The sequence below is a fragment of the Stegostoma tigrinum genome, chromosome 20 (genome assembly GCF_030684315.1).
Source record: "Stegostoma tigrinum isolate sSteTig4 chromosome 20, sSteTig4.hap1, whole genome shotgun sequence".
Lineage (NCBI taxonomy): Eukaryota > Metazoa > Chordata > Chondrichthyes > Orectolobiformes > Stegostomatidae > Stegostoma > Stegostoma tigrinum.
Window position 1 is genome coordinate 2,824,414 of NC_081373.1, and position 27,044 is coordinate 2,851,457.

The 27,044-nt window shown below is 41.6% G+C and overlaps 1 protein-coding gene across 1 annotated transcript; it reads left to right on the plus strand.

The window, feature by feature from the left end:
* Window positions 1-702: 702 nt before the first annotated feature.
* smndc1 (survival motor neuron domain containing 1) lies at window positions 703-26,353 on the plus strand. The gene is made up of 6 exons (XM_048551168.2): window positions 703-815; window positions 2,805-2,924; window positions 21,394-21,536; window positions 23,132-23,293; window positions 23,705-23,858; window positions 25,923-26,353. Exons 2-6 carry the CDS (start codon window positions 2,805-2,807, stop codon window positions 26,058-26,060), a joined length of 717 nt encoding a protein of 238 aa, XP_048407125.1. The 5' UTR covers window positions 703-815; the 3' UTR covers window positions 26,061-26,353.
* Window positions 26,354-27,044: the final 691 nt, after the last annotated feature.

The following is a 27,044-nucleotide window of genomic DNA, read 5'->3' on the forward strand; positions in this document are numbered from 1 at the left end:
TGTGTCCCCCTGGGGGTGGGGGAAGGGGGTAAATGGAGAGGGTTCTGTCTCTGTGTGTGTCCCCTGGGGGTGGGGGAAGGGGGTAAATGGAGAGGGTTCTGTCTCTGTGTGTCCCCCTGGGGGTGGGGGAAGGGGGTAAATGGAGAGGGTTCTGTCTCTGTGTGTGTCCCCTGGGGGTGGGGGAAGGGGGTAAATGGAGAGGGTTCTGTCTCTGTGTGTCCCCCTGGGGGTGGGGGAAGGGGGTAAATGGAGAGGGTTCTGTCTCTGTGTGTCCCCCTGGGGGTGGGGGAAGGGGGTAAATGGAGAGGGTTCTGTCTCTGTGTGTGTCCCCTGGGGGTGGGGGAAGGGGGTAAATGGAGAGGGTTCTGTCTCTGTGTGTCCCCCTGGGGGTGGGGGAAGGGGGTAAATGGAGAGGGTTCTGTCTCTGTGTGTGTCCCCTGGGGGTGGGGGAAGGGGGTAAATGGAGAGGGTTCTGTCTCTGTGTGTGTCCCCTGGGGGTGGGGGAAGGGGGTAAATGGAGAGGGTTCTGTCTCTGTGTGTCCCCCTGGGGGTGGGGGAAGGGGGTAAATGGAGAGGGTTCTGTCTCTGTGTGTGTCCCCTGGGGGTGGGGGAAGGGGGTAAATGGAGTGGGCTCTGTCTCTGATGGGCGGAGTTCCGTTTCCCTGGAGCCTGCCCCGCCCCTTCCTGCGGATGTGACGCGGGGCGCGGAAGTGGCTGTTGGGGACCGGAAGTAGCGGGCGGCGGGATCCAGTCGATTTCTCGGAGTTTCTGAAAACCGCCGCGAGGCCCCGGGGCTGCACCGAGACCGAGAGACCGTGAGTCCCGCCCCGGAGGGCGGGGGTGGGGAGAGAGGGAGCCCGACAAGCCCTGGGTGGGGCGCTCGAGGGACACCGGCCTCCCTCTCCGCTGCGTAACTAGGCCTGAGGATCCCGGGCCGAGGCCTGGAGGCCGCTGTGTCGGGGGGGGGCGAGCCTGGAATCGAAGTCCCGTCTGATTCCCAGGAGGAGATCGGTGGGAATGTGCGATCCCTTGTTTGGGGGGGGGGGGGGGTGGTGAGGTCGGTCCGACAGCGATCCTCGCGCCACACTGACAATCTGCATTTATGTAGCGCCCCCAGCCTGACACGTCCACTCGGGGACTTCGCGGGTTGGAGCGAGGCCCGAGGCCGCGGCATCGGAAAGACCCGGCCTGTCGTGGTCATTGTACGAAAGGAACCTGAGCTCAGCAGCTTTGGGGAAAGGCAGGGGGCGAGGCTCTTGAGCGGTTTCGTGAAAAGACTGTCGGGCCTTTAATGTTGACATGATGTTCGATTGGAAGCCGATGGAGCTGATTGGGATTTGGTGCAAGTTTGGACTAATGCGGCATAGTTTTTCACGGGCTCATATTTATATCGATGGGATGTTGGGGATCGGCCACGAAGGCAGGTGTTAGAACAGTTAAGTCTGGAAGTAACAGTCGCGCATAAGAGTTTCAGCAGCGGATGAGTTAAGGCAGGGGCAATAATGACCAGTGTTAAAGAGTTAAGTTGGGCATCCTGATTGATGACCTGAAAGCTCTCCTCAAGGTCAAGTGTAATGATCGAAATTGTGAACAGCCAGTTGCCACACAGAGGGATAGAGTTAAGAGTAGATCCTTTCAGAATACTGCAGGTAGTCGTGCAGAAGCAAGGAGAAATTACTCTGGCTGTGACTGGATATACTTGTGAAGTATGGAAGGTTTCGGCAATTTGAGAGGAAGCAGGAGAACCTGTTGTTTAAATATGAACCTGTCAGGTTTTATCCAAGTGTCTGGCTGGAAAAATTCCTGACCAATCAATCAAAACTATCTTCCAAGTAAAAACCGAAGGAACTGTGGATGCTGTAAATCAGGAACAAAAATGAAATTGTTGGAAAAGCTCAGCAGGTCTGGCAGCATCTCCTGAGTTCTGAGGAAGGGTAGCTGGACCCAAAACGTTAACTGTTTTTTTTTATTCACCGATGGTGCCAGACTTGCTGAGCTTTTCCAGCAATTTTGTTTTTGAACACTATCTTCTATGCCATTTAAGTATTAGTTTGACCATTAAATTGTTGTTCTTGCAAGTTGTGCTGACAAAACATTGGTATAAACTGTTTTAAAAAAAGGCTTTTTTTTAGCAAGTTCTATACTCCCAAATAACTTTCAAAACATTATAATCAAATATAATTTGATCTATATGGTGAAATATATCACCAAATAGTGAAAATATTTTCTTTTGGTAATCCGATGCAAATTTGAGGTGATTTTGAGATATTTCTCATATTGTGCACATGGCACTTTTTATTCAGAACAAGCACTTCCTTTATTGGGGCAGGGGAATGAATTACCTTTTTAACTTCCTTGAAAAGCACAGTAAACATATCAGTGTAATATATCTTAAAGACATATTTTAAGCTTGTGATCTTAACTCTGCCTTCGTAAAAAGAATGATGCATTTTCTTTGTTTTAACTCATCAGTTTTGAACTCATAATATCAATAGAGGTAAAAATATGGTGCTTGCCATCACATGGAATATTTGAAGTAAACACCGATAGCTTTGATGTATTTAATGGAGGGGGGGTGGGTTTAAATGATTGAGTTAGAAGGAAGTAGGATATACTAATCGATTAGATAAAGTAGGGAGGATGCTCGTGGAGCACAACACTGACTTGGTCTGAAGGGTATATTCGTATGTTGCTCTCACACCTTTTGATCAGGGCTTTGGTATCAGCAATAAAATTGACTGGACCTATGTTAATCTTTTATTTGGCTTAGTCTTTCTGCTGAACTGAATTATTGTTTCTTGTAGATGTCAGATGAGCTGGCAAAGCAGCTGGCCAGTTATAAGGCACAACTTCAACAAGTAGAAGCTGCATTATCTACTGATGCAGAAAATGAAGATCTCCTTAAATTACAAAAGGATTTGCAGGTTGGTGTTCTATTTCTATTTTTTTAATACAAGTTTTGCATTCTGTTAAGGTTCCTCCCATACTTTATTAATGAACAAATTTTGTTTTTAGTGATTGGTAAACTGTAGCAATAAGCTATACCCATTTTATTAATAAGAGCAAACTGCAGAACATCGTCTGGTGGGCAGGATGAATGTGTTGCATTAGGAACCCTGTGTTTCCAATGTATCACTGGGAGCCAGAAACAAACACCAGGAAAGAAATTAAGTCACTTACAGGAAGTATTCAGCTTTGCAACAATCTCGTGTGTTTCTGTCTATGGAAAATAGTTTTTAATTAGCTGTTTCTTCCAATATTACATGTAGTATGCACTGTGGGTAGCTGTTCTTGACATTGCATTGAGTCAGTTTTTCATTATCTTTCCACAACAAAGAGTGAAAATTATAAATTGCTACAAGTTTCCAGATTAGAAGCATATGATTAGTGCAAGCCATCTGAACTTGAGAGAATAATATATTTGGAATATGGATATATTGAGCAACAGTTGGAACATTCAAAATAAAATCGATATCATGTAGGATCCCTTTTCCAAAGTCACATGAGCATGTGAATTGGGAACAGAAATAGGTCACTCAGCCATTGAACCTTTTGTACCATTGAGTAGAATCATGGCTCATTTGATAACATCACATTCTCATCCAGTCTCCAGAATCTTTAACCCCATTTGCTCATTGAGAATAAATTTGACCTTTGCCTTTTAAAAAAAAAAGTTAGCTTCAACTGCCTTTTGAGGAAAAGTAGGCTCATGAGCCTCTGAACAAAAATATTTTCCCCTCCTCTTAAGTGGATAACCCCTGTTATTTTTAAATAGTCACTCCCAAGTCTAGATTCTATCACAAAGGGAAACCTGCTTTTCATCTTCACACTCACAGCATTCAGCAGTAGAATGAGTCACTCAGCCTTGCAACTGAAAATTAAAATAGAACAGAACTCTTAATTCCACAAAGTATCCAATTTGATTTCGTAACTTTAATGTCTGCGCTTCGGGTGGAATAAACCATGGATAGGTTCTTGGAATTGTAGTTCGACTATAGAAAAGGTTGAGTGTAGGGTGGTCCGAAATAAAGTTTCAGGGAAGCAAGATGGCATCGGCATGCAAGAAGTTGGATTAAAGTGTGTCTACTTCAATGCCAGGAGCGTCCGGAATAAGGTGGGTGAACTTGCAGCATGGGTTAGTACCTGGGACTTTGATGTTGTGGCCATTTCGGAGACTTGGATAGAGCAGGGACAGGAATTGTTGTTGCAGGTTCCGGGATTTAGATTTTTTAGTAAGAACAGAGAAGATGGTAAAAGGGGCGGAGGTGTGGCATTGTTGGTCAAAAACAGTATTACAGTTGCAGAAAGGATGTTTGGGTAATCGTCAACTGAGGTAGTATGGGCTGAGGTTAGAAACAGGAAAGGAGAGGTCACCCTGTTGGGAGTTTTCTATAGGCCTCCAAATAGTTCCAGAGATGTAGAGGAAAGGATAGCAAAGATGATTCTCGTAGGAGTGAGAGAGACAGTGTAGTTGTGATGGGGGCCTTCAACTTTCCAGATATTGACAGGGAACACTATAGTTCGAGTACTGTAGATGGGTCAGTTTTTGTCCAGAGTGTGCAGGAGGGCTTCCTGACACAGTATGTAGATAGGCCAACAAGGGGCGAAGCCACGTTAGATTTGGTACTGGGTAATGAGCCCGGCCAGGTGTTAGATTTGGAAGTAGGTGAGCACTTTGGTGATAGCGATCACAATTCTGTTATGTTTACTTTAGTGATGGAAAGGGATAGGTGTATACCACTGGGCAAGAGTTATAGCTGGGGGAAAGGCAATTATGATGAGATTAGGCAAGATTTAGGGAGCATAGAATGGGGAAGAAAACTGCAGGGGATGGGCACATTAGAAATGTGGAGCCTATTCAAGGAAAAGCTCCTGTGTGTCCTAGATAAATATGTACCTGTCAGGCAGGGAGGAAGCTGTAGAGTGCAGGAGCTGTGGTTTACGAAGGAGGTGGAATCTGTGGTCAAGAGGAAGAAGAAGGCTTATGTTAGGATGAGATGTGAAGGCTCAGTTAGGGCACTTGAGGGCTCAGAAGAGCCAGGAGGAGACATGAGAAGTTGTTGGCGGATAGGATCAGGGTAAACCCTAAGGCTTTCTATAGGTATTTAAGGAATAAAAGAATGACGAAAGTAAGATTAGGCCCAATCAAGGATAGTAGTGGTAAGTTGTGCGTGGAGTCAGATGAGATAGGGGAAGCACTAAATGAATATTTTTCAACAGTATTCACTCTAGAAAACGACAATGTTGTCGAGGAGAATACTGAGATACAGGCTACTAGACTAGGTGGGATTGAGGTTCACACGGAAGAGGTATTAGAAATCCTTCAGAGGGTGAAGATCGATAAGTCCCCTGGGCTGGATGGGATTTATCCTCGGATCCTCTGGGAAGCCAGGGAAGAGATTGCCAAGCCTTTGGCATTGATCTTTAACTCGTCATTGTCTACAGGAAGAGTGCCAGATGACTGGAGGATAGCAAATGTGGTTCCCCTGTTCAAGAAGGGGAGTAGAGATAACCCTGGTAATTATAGACCAGTGAGCCTTACCTCAGTTGTTGGTAAAGTGTTGGAAAAGGTTATAAGGGATAGGATTTATAATCATCCAGAAAAAAATAAATTGATTAGGGATAGTCAGCACGGTTTTGTGAAGGGAAGGTCGTGCCTCACAAACCTTACTGAGTTCTTTGAGAAGGTGACCAAACAGGTAGATGAGAGTAAACCGGTTGATATGGTCTATATGGATTTTAGCAAGGCGTTCGATAAGGTATCCCACAGTAGGCTATTGTACAAAATGCGGAGGAATGGAATTGTGGGAGATATAGCAGTTTGGATCGGAAATTGGCTTGCTGAAAGAAGACAGAGGGTGGTAGTTGATGGGAAATGTTCATCCTGGAGACCAGTTACGAGTGGTGTACCGCAAGGGTCGGTGTTGGGTCCACTGCTGTTTGTCATTTTTATAAATGACCTGGATGAGGGCGTAGAAGGATGGGTTAGTAAATTTGCAGACGACACTAAGGTTGGTGGAGTTGTGGATAGTGACGAAGGATGCTGTAGGTTGCAGAGAGACATAGATAAGCTGCAGAGCTGGGCTGAGAGGTGGCAAATGGAGTTTAATGCAGACAAGTGTGAGGTGATGCACTTTGGTAGGAGTAACCAGAACGCAAAGTACAGGGCTAATGGTAAGATTCTTAGTAGTGTAGATGAGCAGAGAGATTTCGGTGTCCATGTACACAGATCCTTGAAAGTTGCCACCCAGGTTGACAGGGCTGTTAAGAAGGCGTACAGTGTTTTAGCTTTTATTAATAGAGGGATCGAGTTCCGGAACCAAGAGGTTATGGCGAAGCTGTCCAAAACTCTGGTGTGGCCGCACTTGGAGTATTGCGTACAGTTCTGGTCACCGCATTATAAGAAGGATGTGGAAGCTTTGGAAAGGGTGCAGAGGAGATTTACTAGGATGTTGCCTGGTATGGAGGGAAGGTCTTACGAGGAAAGGATGAGGGACTTGAGGCTGTTTTCATTAGAGAGAAGAAGGTTGAGAGGTGACTTAATTGAAAGATATAAAATAATCAGAGGGTTAGATAGGGTGGATAGGGAGAGCCTTTTTCCTAGGATGGTGACGGCGAGCACGAGGGGACGTAGCTTTAAATTGAAGGGTGAAAGATAGAGGACAGATGTCAGAGGTAGCTTCTTTACTCAGAGAGTAGTAAGGGAATGGAATGCTTTGCCTGCAACGGTAATAGATTCGCCAACTTGAAGTACATTTAAGTCGTCATTGGACAAGCCTATGGACTTACATGGAATAGTATAGGTTAGATGGGCTTGAGATCGGTATGACAGGTCGGCACAACATCGAGGGCCGAAGGGCCTGTACTGTGCCGTAATGTTCTATGTTCTATATGTTCTTGATTTAGCTTTTCTTGGATTGAATGCAGCACATTACTAATTTTGAAGTATGTACTTTGAGTTGAGTAATTTGGGAGTGTATGTGTGTCTGAATTGTTCCATAAGTCTTGGTGTAAATAGCCTCAGTCTGGGTCATCCATATCTTCAGACTTTTTGATACTCTGAAACTGGTTTTGGATTGCATCGGCGTTTTATTTTTGTTGATATTTTCTAATCAACCTGTTCAGAGATGTTATGACACAGCTCTGGAGCAGGTGGGGCTTCTTACTTGAGTCACCTAGTCCAGAATTAGGGATGCTACTAGTGCACCATATGAACCCAGTATATTGGTTGGATAATTTTTAATCAACCTGTTCTGACATGTTATGATACACCTGTGGAACAGGTGGAATTTGAACACAGGCCTTCTGCCTCAAAGAACTCTTTACCTGACGAAAGAGCAGTGCTCCAAAAGCTTGAGATTTTAAAAATACCTGTTGGACTTTAACTTGGCATCATGCGACTTCTAACTTTGTCCATCCCAGTCCAACACTGGCATCTCCGCATCATGGCTGCCATCAAAGATAGTGACACTGCCACTGCACTACAACAGCCCTACTGCATCTGGGATTTTTTTTAACCTTACCTGGGGGTTTCAGGGGACACGACTACTGTGCCACAGGAGAGCCCTGCATCATTGTTAGTTTAGAGTCCAGATTGATTAACGCTGTTAAATTCAGTTCCCGTATCAGAACGACAGAGGAATTGACTATTGATACCCTGTGATTGTGCTTGGCATTGGGATAAGAAGGACAAATTTAGCATAAATGTGGTTCTCAAATGCCAGCTTTCAGCAATGGAAACTCACAGTTCAAGTGTAGAAACATCTTAAGTCCACTAGAATTCTCGACTTGGCTCTGAGTGTGAACAGTGCAGGGTAATCTTATACAAGTGCTTGGTGACAGTTTATTTCTGCTGTGTATAGTATGGTGGGTTGTTTGAAGCCTGAGGCACCATTAAAGTAACCTGAAATCTGTTAGACTCCCATTCAGTGCTTTTGATTCGATATTGTCACCTTGTGTCCAAATCCATTTGTGTTTTTAAGGATTAATGTCTTAGGTTTGATTGTGTGCGACTGCTGAGCTACTCCACCTTTCCCTTTATCATGTCCTGTCGGATATGTTGCAATGGGCCCCTTTTGAAAAGAAAATCCTTCCTTGCACACAGTTGTTTAATTTGGCAGGAAAAAAACAGAATGTTGAATTTTGTAGAACTTGGACAACCTAAACCATAAAATTGAATTTGAGTTTCCTTTTGGTGGTTTTGCATGTTTTTAGCCATAATACTCGTTCTGCTCTAGTGGCAACTTCAGCACTTCGTTCTTAAAGTTAACTTGCAGAATCCTGCTTTGATCTCATCCATTTTTTAAAAATCCTCCAGCATTTGTATGGCAGGTATTTATTTCCCATTTCTGGTACAGTTAGCTTCCACTTCACTTCAGTTAATCATGAGCCTCCTATAATTCTGCAGAGGAAAGCAGGTTATCTTAAAGAACATCAGTGAACATATTGGGCTTTTGGGACAATCTGACAACTTCATTTTCACCTATAGCCTCTTATTTTCAGATGTAAACTAAATTCAAACACTCATACTCCTGAGCTGGGTTGAACAGTTTGTATCTGGATACACCTCCAACCCCAGCTTGGAAAAGTAGTCCAGAAATATAAGCACTACATGATTATATCCTGCTGGGAATTGTAAATTCACCGTAGAGATTGGATACTGTGGGATAAACGAGGGCTTATGCCATCAGTACCCTGGAAGTGAATCAGCTTGTCTGAGGTACTTCACTCTGTGCGTGGTCTGAAAGATGGATAGAGGATTCCACAATGTACCACTATGTGGGGAATGAAAAAGAAAGTTAAATTGCTAAATTAAAAGGAACACCTCCCTTGGTTTCCGTATGTCTGGCACTTAAATGTGCATAGTGAGGTAGGCAGATGTCATCTATGGTATAGTGCCCGTGTTTTCCCTGACCCTATGAGGAAGTATTTGACACGTCACTGCTGCCATGTGTAACTTGCTTTGTGGGAAACCTCAACATGTCCTTCACTCCTGTGGCTCGGTTAATTAGATAAACAGTATGCGCAGATAAACCCTTATGTTCATGTATATATTTGCTGTTGGGGTCACACAGTGAAGAAACTCGCAGGGATGTGTTAATTCCACTCCCTCTGCTACCCCTCATTTTATTTTACGTTAACATACTCTGGATATTACTGTATAAACAAAACGTCAGGCCTGTTGCAATCCGTCATAACCCAAGCTACCATGCTATCGCATTCAGGGGAAATCAGACTGTAGTACTTCTATATTTTACATCTTTTTTTCACAGTTGATACACGCCATGTTTGATTTCAGGTGGAATTGGACTCTGCATCTTGTTCTGAGTAAGTATTAATCCTTGTCACCAGTTGCACACGGATTTAAATAGATTTAATTGGCTAAAATTAGTTAGCAGGTCTTTATTTGCCCTCCTGATTTCTAGTCTGCTTTCACAGTCCAGTTTAACTGAACTAAGATCTGTTTCTTCAGAATACCACAGAAAAATAAAATATGCTTGTAGCTGGATATTAATTATCACAAGTGTGTTATTAGTAGCTGTTCCCAATTACATTTGGTTTCATTTCCCTTGGGCACTTTTTGACATATGTGGTCAGGTGACTGTCAAAAGAGTGGCAATGCTTTGAAGTTGAAAGTATTAAATAAAGAGAGAAATTGGATAAATGTCAGCAAAACCTTGCCAGACCTCACTTGATTGGAACTCATTTTTCAGCCACATGTATGCAAAACCTTTCCAATAGCACCTAATGTGGATCGGTCCCATACCAGCTGCTAAATGTACAATACTGGGTAAGGCACCTCATTATTATTGTAATTTTCAGTACCAAAAGATTGGTAATGCTACAAATGAAAAGTTTTCTGATGCTAAAGTAGTGTCAAGGATCCTGCGGGTATCAATAAGACAGTAGCCATGTAATGGTAAGCAACCAATCTAGTGTTTAAACCAGTATCCAACTGTGGCAGATTTGCAAAAAGAATAGACAAGTTAATGTTCTGTGTGAAAGTCTGTGCATTAACTTGTCTGTTCCTTTGGATACTGCCTGACATGTTTGTTTCTCACATTTTGGGAGATTTTAGTTGGTTCCACCATGCCTGCAGCATTTCTTTGCTGTTTTTGTCTGACTTGTGAAGTCCTAGTTTTATTTGTATCCGCCTTGAAATTTCTTTCGTACCACAAGATGGTGCTGTCCAGAGGTCGAGACACAATACAATCCTTCCTGAAGGCGGTAGTAGATTCGGTATGGGCTAAATTTAGCTGCCAATTAAACTATGCTTGTAGCAGTCCTGCTGAAAGTGAACCTTTGTTTAACAGAGGCTTTTGAGGGAAGTGCCCAATAATTTTTACATATTCATATATTGACTATTTTTGCTAAATAAAACCCAACCTTCAGCTTAATTATCGTCCAGGCATTGCTGCACATACAGGGATAAAGAACCCATTGTTACCTCTTGAATTTGCTGTTGATCAGTCAGACTAATTCTGATCCTGGGTCTGATATTTCTTCCACTGTCTTTGGTTTTTATGAATTCTGTTCTGCATTTGTTAATTTCTCCAATGTGAGAATATATGGCTGGCTAGTATAACAGTACAATCATAGGTGGATTAGTTGTAGGGGCACCAACATGAGAAAAATTTACTTGGCCTCTTCCAAATCACACTACTTGTCACAGATGCATCTATCAATGACAGTATTGGTAAGATTGACCACCTTCCTGCTTGTGTAATGTCACCTTCTTAATTTCACAGCAAGTGCCCCCTCCATGTTGAACCAGGAGAGATTCACAACAGATTTAACAGCTCCCAACTAGGTTTTGATCAGGTGCCATGGGTCATCGGCAGAATTATATTCTGCCACAGCCTATAATTTCATTGCCTGGTCTATCATTCTCTTTTTGCCAATAGCATCAAACCAGGAAATGGACCTTAGTATATTGAGGAATGTAGAACAGTGCCTCGAAAGCAGAATCGTACAGCCCCAAAACCAGTAGGTCAAATCAAAGCCATCTTTACTCGCGCCACATCAAGTCATGAATGGGAATGATGGAGGGGTCCATGAACAAATTCAGCATTTACATGCAAAAGATTAGGCTAAATTTGTTCTAGCCATCTTCAGAAATATTGAGTGGAAGAACCATCTCAGCATCCTGTTGAGGTCCCAATCTAACCTGAAGCCAGTCATTACCATTTCAGTTCACAGGAGCAAGCTAAATCCAGTTGGACCAATTGCTGTCCCATCAACAAAGCAATGGAGCTTTTCGTTGACGGTGCTACAAGTGGCACTTGATCACTTCATAGATGTTTGGTTCAAGTGTAGCCAGGCCCACTTTACTCCAAGTCCCATTTCAGAAGTGAAATGAGAATGATTGGTCTTGAAGTCAAAGTCCTGTTTGATAAAGAGGTTGCCATTAAGGCCACCTGGTAAAATTGGAGCCCATGGAAATGGGGGTATGGAAGTGTGGTAGAGATCTTTCACCTGCTGGGCCCAAACCTGGCACAAGGGAAGGTAGTTATTTTAAGCGAATTATCTCCACCCTCGACCGTCACTGTCGGAGTTCCTCAGGGTAGTATCCTAGCCCAGCCATCTTTAACTGCATCATATGATGACTTTTGCTCCATAACAAGCTGAGAAGTGGGAATGCCTGTTAATGGTTGCAGAGTATTCATTATCACCCATAACTCCTCGGTTACTGGAGTAGCCTGTGCCCATACATGGCAAGATCTGGGAGACAGACAGGCTTGGGCAGATGTTTGGCATAAATATTTTTTACCAGTTAAATACCAGACAATGACCATACCCAATGAGAGAATGTTTTCTTCCTATAACATTTGCTGGTATTAAGAAAATTAAAATACCCACCATCAGTATCCTGGGGATCACCATTGATCAGAAATGCAGTGAGACCAACCATGTAAATACTTTAGATATTAAAACACTCATAAGCTGGGACTGCTGCTCTGAGTGACTCCTGACTCTTCAAGCCTTCCCTACATCCGTAAAGCACAAGTCAGGAGTGTAATGGGATATTCCCCACTTAATGGCACCATCACTGACACACACTGACATTAGTATATGCCATCCAGAAGGTGCATTGCACCAACTTCTTCAACAGTAAAACATCCACAAAATAAGTGAACTCTATCACCAAGAAGGGCTTCAGAACCACTACCACCTCAATTCCCCTCCTGGTCACACCATCCTAGCTTGGAACTGTATCGTGTTCCTTCATTGCCACTGGATGCAACTCCTGTGCAGGGACGACACTGGCTTAATGCTATTGTCCCCAGACTAGGAATTCAGAATCCCAGGCTAGTACTCATATCAGATGGTAAAAATTGAATTCAATAATATCTGGAATCTGGTCTAATGGTCACTATTTTTGATTATTGTAAAAACCTATTGACCTTTATCTGGTCTGCAACTATATGCGACTCCAGATCCACAAGAATGTGGTGACTGTGAACTTCCTCTGGCCAAATAAGAATGGGCAGTAAATGCTGGTCTATCCTGTGGTGCCCACATAGTTTGCACAAATTAAAAACAGCATTCCCTGCCCAGTAGGGTACCTACACCACCTGGACTGCAACTACACAGGTAACTCTACACCATCATTGAAAGGGTGATTAGCGATCGACAATAAATGCTGACCTTGCCAGGAGCTTCCACATATTGTGAATGACTGAAGATTTTCTTGCTGTCATTCTTTTTACTAAGAGGCAGTAGATCAGGTTAGGATGATTTGGAAGGTAGTGAAGTGGCCTGCTTGAACTATGGTCTCTGCCATTCCCTGGCCTGTAAATATACTGTTACTGTCCAAACTGGGTAAACTTTTACTGTCAGGTCCTGGTCTTCAAGGCGAAAGTGAACGTAAGAGCAAATATTTCTTCACTTTCCCACCACATTCGGAGAATTTTTTTTTTGAAAGCATTCCTCCACAACTCCACCTCCATTTTCCTTTGGAAACTTGCTATTCCAGGTCTCCAACTCACCGGAAAGCTAATATTCGCCATGAGATTAGCCAACAAGTGACTACAGCAGTGATTGGAATGCAGGACTGAAGAGATTGACAATTGGATGTCAGCAGTATTCAAACTCAGTGCCTCCTGGTTCCTTGGTAAGCTGGCTGCTTGGAGCTTGTGGAAGAGGCGCTAGATCTTGCTTTCTTTTAAAAAAAATATATACTTCTGTTTAATTAAAGTTGGGATGTATATTTATTTTACCCTCGGGGAAATTTTATCTTTCAGTGTCACTTTGTAAACTGCAGCTAATGGGAAAGAGAATACTCCATATTTCCTGTAGCCTTCATCCCAGTGGGTGAAGTGGGAGCAGGAGGTGCCTCACAGCCTCAGCAGAAAATGCCGTCCCAAACAAATTACCGAAACATTTGTCACTTAAGATCTACTATTAATAGGATTGTCATTTTCGATACACAGGAGGAACACAGCAGGCCAGGCAGCGTCAGAGGAGCAGGAAAGTCAGTGTTTTGGGCCTCGATCATTTATTGACCTGATGAAGGATCTTGGCCCGAAACATCGACTCTCCTGCTCCTCTGATGTTGCCTGGCCTGCCGTGTTCTTCCAGCTCCACACTGTATCGACTCTGATCCCAGCATCTGCAGTTCTTGCCATCTCCGAGGATTGTCATTTTATTCATTCACAAATCCACATGCCTAGGACTGGTAGAGTGTTAACAGAGTAGACATTATTGTTAATAACAGAATTCCAGTGGTAGATAATACATCCAATGTAGTTTTATGAGAATTTCATTTTGACGTTGGGGAAGTGAGCAAAGCAAAATCATAACTGGCTTAAAGGTTTGAAGAATACTACAGAAGAAATCCACATTTGAATGACAGCAGATCATTGAGATATTGACATCATTTGAGAAAATGTACAGTGGGGACACAGAACAAAACAGGAACAGAAGTTTAAGCGACAAAACCATGGAGAAGGGCAGTTTCAGAACAACAGCTTAATTAAAGAAAGAACTGCTCCTCTTGGAGGCCATTAGTAGAAATGGCGGGAGGTCGGGTGGAAAACACAAGCCTGGTTCTTGGTGAAGACCTTGTACCTTTTCTCCAAAGAAACAAGTGGACAGTGCAATTAGTGTTTGAGGAGAATAGTGAAATATTTGATAGGATTAGACTGTGAAAAAGGTAATATTCATGGATTTAGCTTCTTTAAAATTAGACACCAGACCTCGATGACATGACCTCGCTGTTAAGGAACATAAGGGAGCAGAGGATCTGTACCTCATTTTCCTATTCTTTTTGGCTACTGAACTGGAGAAGTATTAATCCTTATTTAGAAATGTATGGATTATTTAGGGAGGATTATTTGATGAGGAAACAAGAAGGCTCAGTTTTACAATTAAATGATTGATGTGGTTTCATGCAGTAGGCACACATCCATGGGAAGCTGGATCTAAAGTTAAGAAAAGGTGACTGGGAAGTTATTTCCAGCAGAGTTCTGTAGTGCTCAATACTGAGTATCTTGCTTTTCATGGTATATATTGCAATGATTTAGACTTGAGCATAATTAAGAACTTTGCAGATGTTAATTGGCAATGTGGTCAATATTGAGAACAGTAAGAAAGTGTAATTGGACTGATCGGCTGAGCAGAAAAGTGCTGAATGGAATCAGAGCCTGGAGAAATGAGAGAATTCATTTTTGAGATTAAACAAAGTGATACATAGTAAATGCTGGAGGGGTGGGGGGCTGGGGGTTATCCTGTGAAGTTGAGCGGAACAGGGAAACCTTGGAGAGCGTGTCCCCAGATCCCTGAGGCGTTAAGTCATACAGAGATACTTTGCATGATTGACCAAGCATCAAAAATGAGAGCACGGAGGCTATGCTAAAATATAAAACCATTAGTTAGGCTACAGCTAGAGTACCACTTGTAGTTCTGGTCACTCCGTTACAGGAAATATGAGTATTCAGGAGAGGGCACAAAAGAAACTTGAAGAGGATGCTACCAGGAGAATTTTAGCACCAAGGAAATGTTCACTAGATTGGGGCGATTATCTTTGGGACATGTACTCAAGGGCAGTTTAAGGGGTATAAAATTGAAGGGCCCAGACAATTAGATAGGATTGACCTAGTTCTATTAACACATAGGTCAATAATTGGAGATGGATTAGCTTGAAATTTAAAATAATTGGTACAAGATTGATAAGGGAATGGAAGAGAAATGTTGAAAAGAAACCTTGAATGGGCTGGTATTCTGAAAAGTTGTCAAGGCTGGAAAGGCAGAAATCTTCCATACAGCTACTATACCCTACAGGGCTCATGACGAAGCAGGAAATAACCATTAAACTGGATATCGTTCTTTCATCTGACAGCTAGCCACGGGTTAAATGGCCTCATTCTGTGTCTTCAACACACGTGATTCATAACAACGCTTTGTGGGATTACTGATGCAAAACAGGATGGATTAGGATCTGTGATAACTTGAAGCCATCTTGTCTCTCATTTTCTTTCAAGCAACCCTCCAGTTATGATTATTTGAAATTAACTGCTTTCCTTTATCGCTTCTCCTTGTCTCTCTTTCAGTCTTTAATACATCCTTCCACTTTGTGATGCAGTGCTGCCTTCATTCCATTTGTCACCCCTCGTGGGTGCACGTTTCCATTCTCACATTATGACACTCTTGAAGGGGTGCAAAGTTGATTTGCTGTGTACTGTAACAGTAGCCAGTTTCAGAACAACCTAAAGTGTAAGCTATAAAATTTATACAAGACAGTGACAGTGGACTAGAGATGTCCATATCTTGGTTTCTCTTTCAGTTTAGTTGCTGGTGGGATGTGGGTGTCACTGGCTGGCCAGTATTTATTGCCAACACTGGTTACCTTTAGGAAGGTGATCAGCTGATTCTTGAACTGCAGGAGTCTGCATGCTGTATGTAAACACATATTGCCTTTTGAGAGGGAAATCCAGAATTTTGACCCAGTAGCGTTGAAGGAACAGTGATGTACTTCCAAGTCAGGATGGTGAGTGGTTTGGAGAACTTGCAGAGGGTGGTGTTCCCATGTACCTGCTGCCTGTGTCTTTTTAGATGGTAGTGATTGTGGGATGGAAGTTACTGCCAAAGGGGAATTGCTGCTGAATTTCTGCAGTGCATTTTGTAGTTAGTAGCAGCAGTATGTACTGAGCGTCAGTAGTGGAAGGAGTGAATTCTTGTAGATGCAGTGCCAATCAAGCGGCTGCTTTGTCCTGGGTGGAGTCAAGCTTCTTGAGTGTTGGGGCTGCACCCATCCAGACAAGTGGGGAGCATTCCCTCACACTCCTGACTTGTGCCTTGTGGTTGGTGGATAGGCTTTGGGGAGTCAGGTGATCTACTCATCACCTCTGACCTCCTCTTGTAGCTACTTTGTTTACATGGTGAGTGTAGTTGTGTATCTGGTAAATGGCAGCACTAAGGATGGTGTTATTGGGGGATTTGGTGATGGTAACACAGTTGAACATCAAGGGGCACTGGTTAGGTTGTCTGTTATTGGTGGTGGCTGTTGCCTCACATTTGTATGGTGCAAATGCTACTTGTCACCCCATGTCTAGATATCATCTGTTTGCATATAGACTGTTTCAGTATCTTAAGGATTTGCAAATGTTGCTGAACAATGCAAAACATCAGCGAACATTCCCACTTCTGACCCACGATGGAGGGAATGTCATTGATGAAGCAACTGAAGATGGTTGGGCCAAGGACATTGCCCTGGGGAACTCAGAGATGTCCTGGAACTGAGGAGACAGACCCCCAACAATCATGACGATCTTCTTTTGTGTGAAGATATGACTTCAGCCCCCAGAGAGTTTACCCCGTAATACCCATTGATTCTAGCCTTGCTCCTTGGTAATCACACTCTTGTTGACTGCAGCCTTGATGTCAAGTAGAATCACTCTCACCTCCCCTCTTGAGTTCAGCTCTTTTGTCTGTGCTTGAACCCAGGCTGTAATGAGCTCAGGAGCTGGTTGGCCCTGGCAGAACCCAAACTAGGCGTCACAGGTTAGTGCTGAGTAGGTGCTGCTTGAGAGCACTGTTGATGACACCTTCAGTCACCTTACTGAGGTTCGAGAGAAAGCTGATAGGGTGGTAATTGGCCGGATTAGTTTTATCATGCTTTTTGTGTACAGGACATGCCTGGGAAATTTGTGCATTGCCGGGTAGATGTCAGTGTTGTAACTGTACTGGATCAGCATGGCAAGGGGAGCTGCAAGTTCTGGAGCCCAAGTTGTCAATATTATTGCCAGGGCTCGTAGCCTTTGCAGTATCCAGTGTCTCCAACCGTTTCTTGATACCATGTGGAATGAATTGCGAAGGACTGGTATCTGTGGTGCTGGGGACCACTGAAGGAGGCCGCGATGGATCATCCACTCGGCACTTCTGACTGAAGATTGCTGCGAATGCTTTACATTTTGCACTGATGTGCTGGGCTCTTCCATCATTGAGGATGGGGATATTCGTGGAGCCACTTTCTCCAGTGAGTTGTTTAATTGTCCTCCACCATTCACAACTGGATGTGGCAGGACTGTGGAGCTCAGGTCAGATCCCGTTGGTTGTGGAATCGCTTAGCTCTGTGTATTTGACATGCAAGTATTCCTGTTTGGTAGCTTCACCAGACTGATGCATCAATTTTATGTGTATCTGGTGCTGCTTCTGGCATGCCCTCCTGCACTCTCCATTGAACCAGGGTTGATCCCCTAGTTTGATGGTAATGGTTGAGTGGGGGATGTGCTGGGCCATGGGGTTACAGATTGCGCTGGAGTACAGTTCTGCTGCTGTTGATGGCCCACAGCACCTCATGAATGCCCAGTCTTGAGCTGCTAGATCTATTTGAAGTCTGTCCCATTTAGCGTGGTGATAGTGCCACTCAGGATGCTGGAGGTTATTCTCAATATGAAGGCAGGACTTTGTGTCCACAAGGACTGTGTGATGGTCACTCTCCACGATACTGTCATGGACATTCATTTGCAGCCCACAGATTGTGGTGAGGGTGAGGTTGAGTGTGTTCTTCCCTCTTGTGTGTTACCTCAGTTAAAAGTCAGTCACTTTGCTGTGGGTTTGGAGTCACATGTAGGCCAGACCGGAGGAGGACAGTAGATTCTTCATTACCTCATTGCTACCTGAACCTTGTATTTCTATAGCGTTCTTAGCATTGTAAAACATCCTAAATCACTTCATGAGGACCCATCATTTGAAACTCAGCCATATGAATGGATATTAGAGCTAGGAACCAAAAGCATGCTCATAGGCCTTGGTTTTAAAACACAATCTAAAATAGACAGTTTTTGGAAGTTCTTGACAGCTGAGGAATGAAAATCAGTGAAGTGCAGGAGTGCAGAATTTATAGACGATGGCAAAGGGCTGGAGCGTCGTCTCTGCCCAGGCTCGCTAAATAAGCATCGTGACTGAGCCATTCTACAGTCTTTCCTAATACCTGCACATTGTTTCTGTTGAATACTCTCTCGAATGTTTAATGGAACCACACTTTCAGGTAGTGTATTCTAGACCCAAACAATTGCAAATCAATGTAAACTTGGGCCCTGTCTGTTTTAAAGGAACCTTTCACAAGCAGGAACAGTTTCTCCCTTTCTACTCTATCCCCAGTCCCCTTATGAATTTGATAGCTACCAGATCTTCTCTTTGTTGCCTTCTCTCCAGTATATCCTTATAAATGAAGTTTCTCATCCCTGGAACCACTTTTGTAAGTCTCTTCTGCACGTGCCAATGTATTCGTATTATTCCCATAGTGTGGTGCCCAGTACTGTACAGGTTCATCAGGCTGAGATGATTAGATGCAAAGAACAGCACTCTGTCTGTGAGCTGGGCTGCAGGTCTTGCACAAGAGAAGCGATCATCACAATATTGATGTCTGAAGATTGCATAAATGAAGGCAAAACACGACATGACATTTCTCACTTCTGACTAGTTTCAGCTATTGATTTGCAATTCTTCTGCCTAGCTTAAGTTGGTCAAAACTTGTAAGACTAGTGATGCAATATTGGAATGTTGCTGGAAGCTGACTCCTTTCCAGTTAGAATAGTTTCCCATGTGATTTGAGGCTACATAGATATGTTCTAAATTGTGTGGTTACACAGCTTACTGACCAGTGAGTCTCACATCAAAGGTAGGGGAACTGTTGGAGAGAATTCTGAACGGGGAATTAATTTCCACTTGCTGAGGTAAAGTTGGGTCAAGGGTAGTCGGCATGGCTTTATCAGAGAGAGGTCACACCTAATTGAATTTTTCGAAGAAGTGGCCAGGTGAGTAGATAAAGTTAGTGAAGTTGATGTGGTTCATACAGATTTCAGCAAGGCCTTTGACAGGATCCTACATGGGTGACTGATCATGGTGAAAGTAGATGGAATCCAGGGAAACTTGGCAAAATGGGTCCAAAGTGGACTTAGTGACAGGAGACGGAGTGTTAGTGTGCAGTGCTGAGTTGCTTATTTCTCATGGTATGTATATAAATGATATTTTGAGACTGTAGGTCAGATGCTAAGTACATCTGTGGATGATCTGATGATTGGCCAAGCAGTTATTAGGGATGAAGCAAGTCTTATTTTGCAGGAAGTTGTAGGCTGGCTGATTAGTGGCATATTGAATTTAACCCTGGAAGGTGTGAAGGAATGCATTTTGGAAGAAAGAATAAGACAAGGATTAATTCAGTGATTTGTAGGACACTGTAAAGCTCAGAGGAACAGCGCCGTTGAGGTAGTTGACCACAGATCCCTAAAGGCAGCAGGGCAGGTTAATGCGGTAGTTAAGAAGGCATGCCGTTCAGTTATGGCATAGACTGTAAGAGCAGGGAGATAAAGTTGGTGATGGACAAAATTTTGGTTTGGTGTACTGTGTGCAGTTCTAGTCACTTACTGTCAGAACGATGTGATTGTATTAGAGAGTGTGCAGAGGATATTCACCGGGATGTTGTGTGGGATGTAGTAGTTTAGCCACAAAAAGGGGCTGGATAGACTCCATTTTCTTTGGCCTCCTCTGCTGTAAAGTCGGAGGGCACCTAGTCGAGGTGTATAAGATTTGGGAGCAAGGACAGGATGAATTACACCTATTTGAAAGATGAATAACGAAAGGAAGTAATTTCAAAGTGTAAGGCGGGAGGTAGAGGGGATTTGAGGAAAAACATTTTCACTCCATGTGGTGGAAATCTGAAATTCACTGCCTGGGAGGATGGTTGAGACAGCAAACCCCACACCCTTTAAAAAAAATACTTAGGTGAGCACTTGAAGTGCTCTACCATTAAAGGCTATGGGCCAAGTACTGGAGGTTTGGATTATTGTAGATAGTTTGGTGCAGGTCAGATTGGCAGAAGGGCGTCTTCTGTGCCAAATAGATGTCTGGCACAGCACACAACTTCCAGAGCAGGACGAGTACAGATCGTTTCTAATCGACCTGTTCAGTGATGTCAGTACACACCGATGGAGCAGGTGTACCTTGAACCCACACTTCTTGGTCCAGCATTAGGGACGTTCACTGCACCACAAGGGGGTCCACAGGGCATGTATTAAATGGTCCCTTTTTACTTTACCCGATACGTGCAATGTTGCAAAAAGGTCCATGCACTTAAACAAAGTCATTGTAATACCACATAAAAGAGAATTAATTTTGCTCTAGGTATAAATGGAAAATTTTGAATAGGTTTTTAGATCGGAGTGGAATACCCATAATAACCTGAGACAGGGACAGCTGTCCCAGATGTAACTGGTTGCTAATTAAGTATTTTGTAAAACAACCTTGACCATGGCAATTTAAAGTTAAAATGTTTGAGTGTTGTGCAGCCTTAATAATTTGACTTGGAGAAACAATTTTGAGATCTGTTGTGAATCAATACTAACAAATACAAATCAAATCAATATTAAATAATTCAACCAGTTCCATCTACATTTAAAGATCGACAGGATTTAGAACAAACTTCAATGTTTGAGTCTCCTTTGATTCATTGTCAAAATGGCATCTTTAACCAAAGGGTAAATAAACAATTTTATGAGAAATTTGTACGTCATAAGTTCTATATTTAACACATTCTGTGATGATTTGGAAACTGAATGCTCAAATACTGCTTTCCTTTGCTTGTTGACTAATTAATTTGCTCTCACCACTTTGCGAGGCCACTGAGACGTGGGTTAGTTGTTGGCATACGGTCAATACATTCCCTGGTTTTAATCTCTGTCAAATGATAAGATAGTATTGACTGTGGAAGGAGAGATAAAGTTTAATTAGTTCGAAGTCATGTACATTAATGTAACAATTTGTTTTATGTTTTCCAATTTGAGTAAAATGTTGACTGCTGTTGAAAGTAGATCTGAGCACGTAAGTTATGGTTTAATACTTTTTTAAAAAAAGGACAACACTAAGTTCTCTATTTACTTGCATGTCTTACAGGAAGTTATAGAGCTGACCAGAGATCTGTTATCAAATCAACCTTCTGTTGCTGCAACTAATGCAGACAGCTCAGCAAATTCCATGCCTAGTCATAAATGGAAGACTGGTGACAAGTGTATGGCTGTTTGGAATGAAGATGGACAGTAAGTGTAGAACTCTCTAACAGTACATCAATAGAGCAGTAGCAAATGGTAAGAAATTCTTTGAGATTTATTCTGAAATGTCAGGCTTGGATCAGTCATATTTGACCTGCAATGATACAGTTACGGTGGGGGAATTTGTAATCCTTTTGCTTGCCGAAGGTGCTCACCAATCATGTCTGACTTTGTAACCTTATTGCTAGTTTGTTCATAATCCAAGACCTGTAAACTTAGGAACAATATTATGGTAATCATCTGTTACTTCTGAGAATGGCTAGTAAGACCAATTACTTTGTTACCTTTACTGATTGCATCTGATTCCGTGGGTGCACCGATGACTTTTTTAAAAAGCTCCAGCGGGCCAAACCACAGGCTTCACCAACAAAAGCACAAAACCCATTTTCCTTCAGAACTGTTACTGAAGTCTGGCACCTCTGATTGATGGAGATGTCTGATTATCTATATACACCTGAAGCCGAAACAGTTTGAGAGATCTTTTTAAGCTATCTCTGGAAGGTTACAAAAGTGTTTCTTTCATGGACTCCCAAGCACCAGTATATTCTGATTCTCATTCTAACCTGTTCTGCCAACATAAGCAGCATTAACGTTTTACCTGGGCACTTTTTGGTGCCTTATATCTGCTTATTTAAAATGGTCACTGTGGACGTATTAGGCCACCTTTTGTGATCAGTGGCAAAGTGCTTGCTGCTGATCCCATAGAAAGTAATCCTGAAAGATGAGGAAATCTGAGTGTTGTGATTACCCCCCCATCCCCCACCACATTGATTCCCGTGTCAAGAAGATCACTAGGCATCTAGCAAGTGATGCCAGTAAACAGTTAGCAGCCAATCAGACTGAAGTACTCTATCAGATTGCAAATTAGGAAATTAAACGCTGAAAACTTTTCAATTTTATCTTGATGTGGACACATGCAAAATTAGAATAAAATAAAGGCAATATAAACTTTAAAAAAAACACTTCTTAATATTATCTTAGAGCTTAACATTTCACAAAATATAACAATTGTGACTTGGTGTACCTTCAAAAAAACCTACTTACATCTCATCCCAAAAAAGTATAATTTCTTCCAAAGGCTTTTACAAACAATTGTTACATGACAGATTTTCATCAGTTTCGTGATTTCAAGTTAATTACAGCCTGGGTGATGTTTACCAATTCAATTTGGGAAAGCATAGATTACTGATAGCATATCCTGAATTTCCATGTTTAACTGTACACGTGGTCTCAAAGTGTGTGCCTTTCAGAGTTGTTATGAGTGTGACCACTGTCAGTTTTATTATCGTGACCCTCTCAAAATACAAGCCTTTGTTTAATTTATTATCATAAAAAATTCAAGTGGAAGTCTAGCACATTAACAGTCAATTAGTGGTTGAAACCGTTCATATTAAATAGATTTTGCTGAACTGTTAAATCCAGAAGTCCATTCACAAACGTGTTGATAATTTTAAAACAGCTCTCAATAAGTTATTACAGCAGTTTTATGAAATGTAATACATCACATTTTTAACTGTTAGAGGGCTGTAGGGCCTGTTTGTCAAACCTCTACTCACATGCTTACAGCCCTAACTTCCTTGCAGATTGTATGAAGCGGAGATTGAAGAGATTGACCAAGAAAATGGTATGGCTGCCATCACCTTTTCTGGATACGGTAATGCTGATGTGCTTCCCTTGGTCAACCTGAAACCTGTTGAAGAAGGAAATGATTCTGAAGAGCTGGGTGGTGACAAACCCAAATCAAAGTGAGTACTGTCAGTCAGTCCTCTAAAAACAAAACAAATTGGTGGAGAAACTCTGCATGTTTGGCAGCATCTGTAGTTAATCTGTTATTTTTCATTTAAAATACAGCAAACTTTTTGTTTTAACCGGTATCTCATGACTTTCCCCACTCAATAAATGGCAAAAATTATACACCTCCAGTGCTGTTTCTAGTGCAGTGAATGTTTTCCTTTGATTCCAATGTCCTTTCTTCTTCAGGGTTCTGCTTTCTGTACATAGATGCTATCAGACCTAAGCTTCTCCAGCAATTTCAAGTTTTGATTTAGATTTCCAGCATCTGCAGATCTTTGTTTTATTCTTGTTTCTAATGTTTAGGATAGTGCGTCTTAAGTTGTAACATTTTCTTGGTGATTTTTGATTTTGACTATTTACAGGAAGGAAATGGTTGCTCAACAGAGGGAATATAAGAAGAAGAAAGCATTGAAAAAAGCTCAAAGAATGAAGGAACTTGAACAGGAGCGCGAGGAACAAAAAGTAAAATGGCAGCAGTTTAATAACAGAGCCTATTCCAAGAACAAGAAAGGACAGGTGTGTATTGTACACAATAGTAGTTATTTCTGACTATCTGTTTTGCCAGTTATTGGCTCTGTGTCCCTGAGATACTGACAGACAATGATTGCAAGGGTGCTAGTAACTTGTGGCATGACATTTAAATGATTTCGAAAAAATTTAAATCATGATCTTTCCAAAGCATGATTCTATCTTCGTCAAATATCCTTCACTCAGGAATCACTGGATGGCATTTGGGTGTGGTACTTCATTTTTCCTTAATGCAGTGGCACCAGACTGACTGTTGCACCTCACTGGTTTCCTGTGTTTAAATGAGTTAAGACGTGATCAAACATGGGATCCTCTGATGTTCTGAGGAAGGGCCACTGGACCCGAAATGTTAACTCTGTTTTCTCCTCCACAGATGCTGCCAGACTTGCTGAGCTTTTCCAGCAAGTTTTGTTTTTGTGTCCTCTGATGTGATGTGTTAATCTGTTATTTTTCATTTAAAATATAGCAAACTTTGTTTTAACCAGTCCCTCATGACTTACACACTCAATAAATGGCAAAAATTATATACCTCAAGTACTGCAGAGTTTACCATAAGTTTTTTAAAAATTTATTTACCTCATTGTAAATATACTTGTTTAGTTCCATGGCCCATGAAATAGTTGATTCAGTTTTGAGTCAATTTCTCCTCAAGTACCCAAACTTGATATCCTCGTAGTGGGTTGAGAGTGTAAGTGAGAAAGCTGTCTGTTGGTAAGCTTTCTTTAAGGCAAGTTGCAATATTATTTAAGTGATTTATGCTGTAAATAATGTATGTGATATGTATAACCCCTGCATTATGTTTCTGTTGCTTAGTATGTGTTTTTACATAGAGTATGTAGACCTCTTGATTATCCAAAATATTTGATCACCATTTCACTTCTGGTGCCAAAGGTGATGGTTAATAAAAAGTTTGCTGTATTTGTATTCATATTCAGTGCTTTCAGCCTTCTCGTCTGTTCTGTTGTACTATTTTCTATTTATTACCCTAATTGTCTATTTTACTAAGTTTGTTTGTCATCTCCTGGTGTCTGATTTTGTTATTGTTTTTGCTGTGTCATATGAACTTCGAAGGTGATGTCACTGAAGTAAACGGTCACATTACCCTATGAAATAGGAATTTTTTATATTCCTGAAGTAGCGGTAGAAAAACATCTGCTCGTGTCTGTTTCCATCTTGATAACATTTTGGTTATCATTCTTTTAGGTAAATGGAAGTTCATATTGGGGGATGTGGGATGGTATGAACAAAAACTTCTACTTAAGCCTGGTTGTAGTATATTTCAAATTTTAAAAAATTATTCTTTGTTGAGATTTCTTGGCTGCTTGTTACTTTGGGATGCTATCACTGACTTTGTTGTGAATGTCATTTTTTTCTCATTGTGCAACATCAAATCAATTTTTAGTTCCAGCTGCTATTCAGGATTTGCCTGAATTCGTGCCTAAATTTTTTGTTTCATGTGGTGCTAGGTGCTTTCTCCATAGTGCTGCGTGGGAATCTGCCTGATTTCATCACATTACGCTTGGCTATAATACCACTGGCATCTACAACTTTAGTAATATATTGGCATATGCTTTACACTTGGAAATGTGGAACTTACTTTGATATTTGCCTCTTTCATATCTTTGAGAAGCACCCTATTATTAAATGGTAGATTGCCATGACATTCATCAAATACCAAACTGTACACAGGATAGCTTCTCCCACTTTGTAGTTAAGCTGCTGTTCAGTCATGCTAAATACTGTGATCAAAAATCACCAGGTAAAAAAATTCTCTTGCATCACTAATTTGAATACTGTCAATTGAGTTGCGTATTGTGTTTATCTCGTTCTCAAATTTTTTTTAAGACTTATTTAATCTTTTTTGGGTGAGCATAGCTATGTAATATGTAATATACAAGTTGTTTATGATAAGAATTGTGTTCAGGCAAAGTAGTCAGTGTAAAATGCAAATAAGCAAAAATGTGTTTCTAGTGGATAGATTTATCATTCTTATCAACAGAAAAGTGCTACATGAAAGGCAATGGGACTAATGTCAGATTCTGTTTTAAAAAGGTGAAGAAAAGCATTTTTGCCTCACCGGAGAGCGTGACTGGAAAAGTTGGAGTTGGCACGTGCGGAATAGCCGACAGACCAATGACTCAGTACCAAGACACATCTAAATACAACGTGCGGCATCTTATGCCACAGTAGCTAGCACCTTGTAAAGTATTTCCAAGATTATGTATTTCTTCCTGTTTTCTTTCGTGGATGCCGTATTACATTAGTGCACTTTTAATAGTTTTTTTTGCCAAGTTCATTTGGTCTATCAGCACAAAAATTGTAGCTGTGAAAAAGTTGATTGTGTATAGTTATCCATTACGGAGGCAGGTGGAGGCTTTGATAAATCAATCTTCCTATTTGAGGAAGTGTAATTTTTACAAATTGAAGTCTTTTGTTTTGTATGTATAATTGGGCAATTTTAACAAATAAAAAATGTAAAATTACTCCTGTCCTGTGTATTTTGTAGCATGAAATTTTCAAATTCAGAATGAGGTGAGATGAGCAATTTTGTGCCGTTAAAAATTAACGTTTTGCTTGCACTGTCCCATGTTTGTTACATTTCCAAATCTACTGTTAGTTGGCAACGGGTAAAACTTCTTCCATCCCACATTACTTCCACAGGGATAAAAAAAATTCTATTTGGATAAATATTTCTCTCCAATGGACACTGAAGTGAGAATATATTATCCCAATGAACAATAACCATGCAAAGTTGATATTTTAAATTATTTCATTCATTGTTAGACTGAAGGGTCATGATTTATAATTCAAGAAGATAAATTGAAATTTGATGTTAGTCTTTATAGAAATGAGAAAGATTTGAGATGTGTAAAATTCTATAATTTTAGAGCTGTTCCAATTAATTCTAAACTTCCTTACTACTGAAAGTACTGCTAATTTTAATTTCAGAATATCTGTTCAAGATGATTAAATTCTTTTTTGAATTTTAGGATGGGGGTGGAAGGAAAGAAACCTGGTTATTCATTTGCTGAACAGCCGAATTACTAGCTCACATAACAAAATTATTGCAAAATCTAATGATTCTTGGCAGTGGAATGGGTGCACACGAGATTCACTAGGTTGGTTCTGGAGATGAGGGGGTTGGCTTATGAGGAGAGACTGAGGAATTATATT

Excerpts from the sequence above, each read along its gene's own strand:
- smndc1 (XM_048551168.2), top strand. The coding sequence starts at position 2,805 with ATGTCAGATGAGCTGGCAAAGCAGCTGGCCAGTTATAAGGCACAACTT. Across the intron at positions 2,925-21,393 it reads AATTACAAAAGGATTTGCAG|GAAGTTATAGAGCTGACCAG; the intron begins GTTGGTGTTCTA and ends CATGTCTTACAG. Across the intron at positions 23,294-23,704 it reads GGTGACAAACCCAAATCAAA|GAAGGAAATGGTTGCTCAAC; the intron begins GTGAGTACTGTC and ends GACTATTTACAG.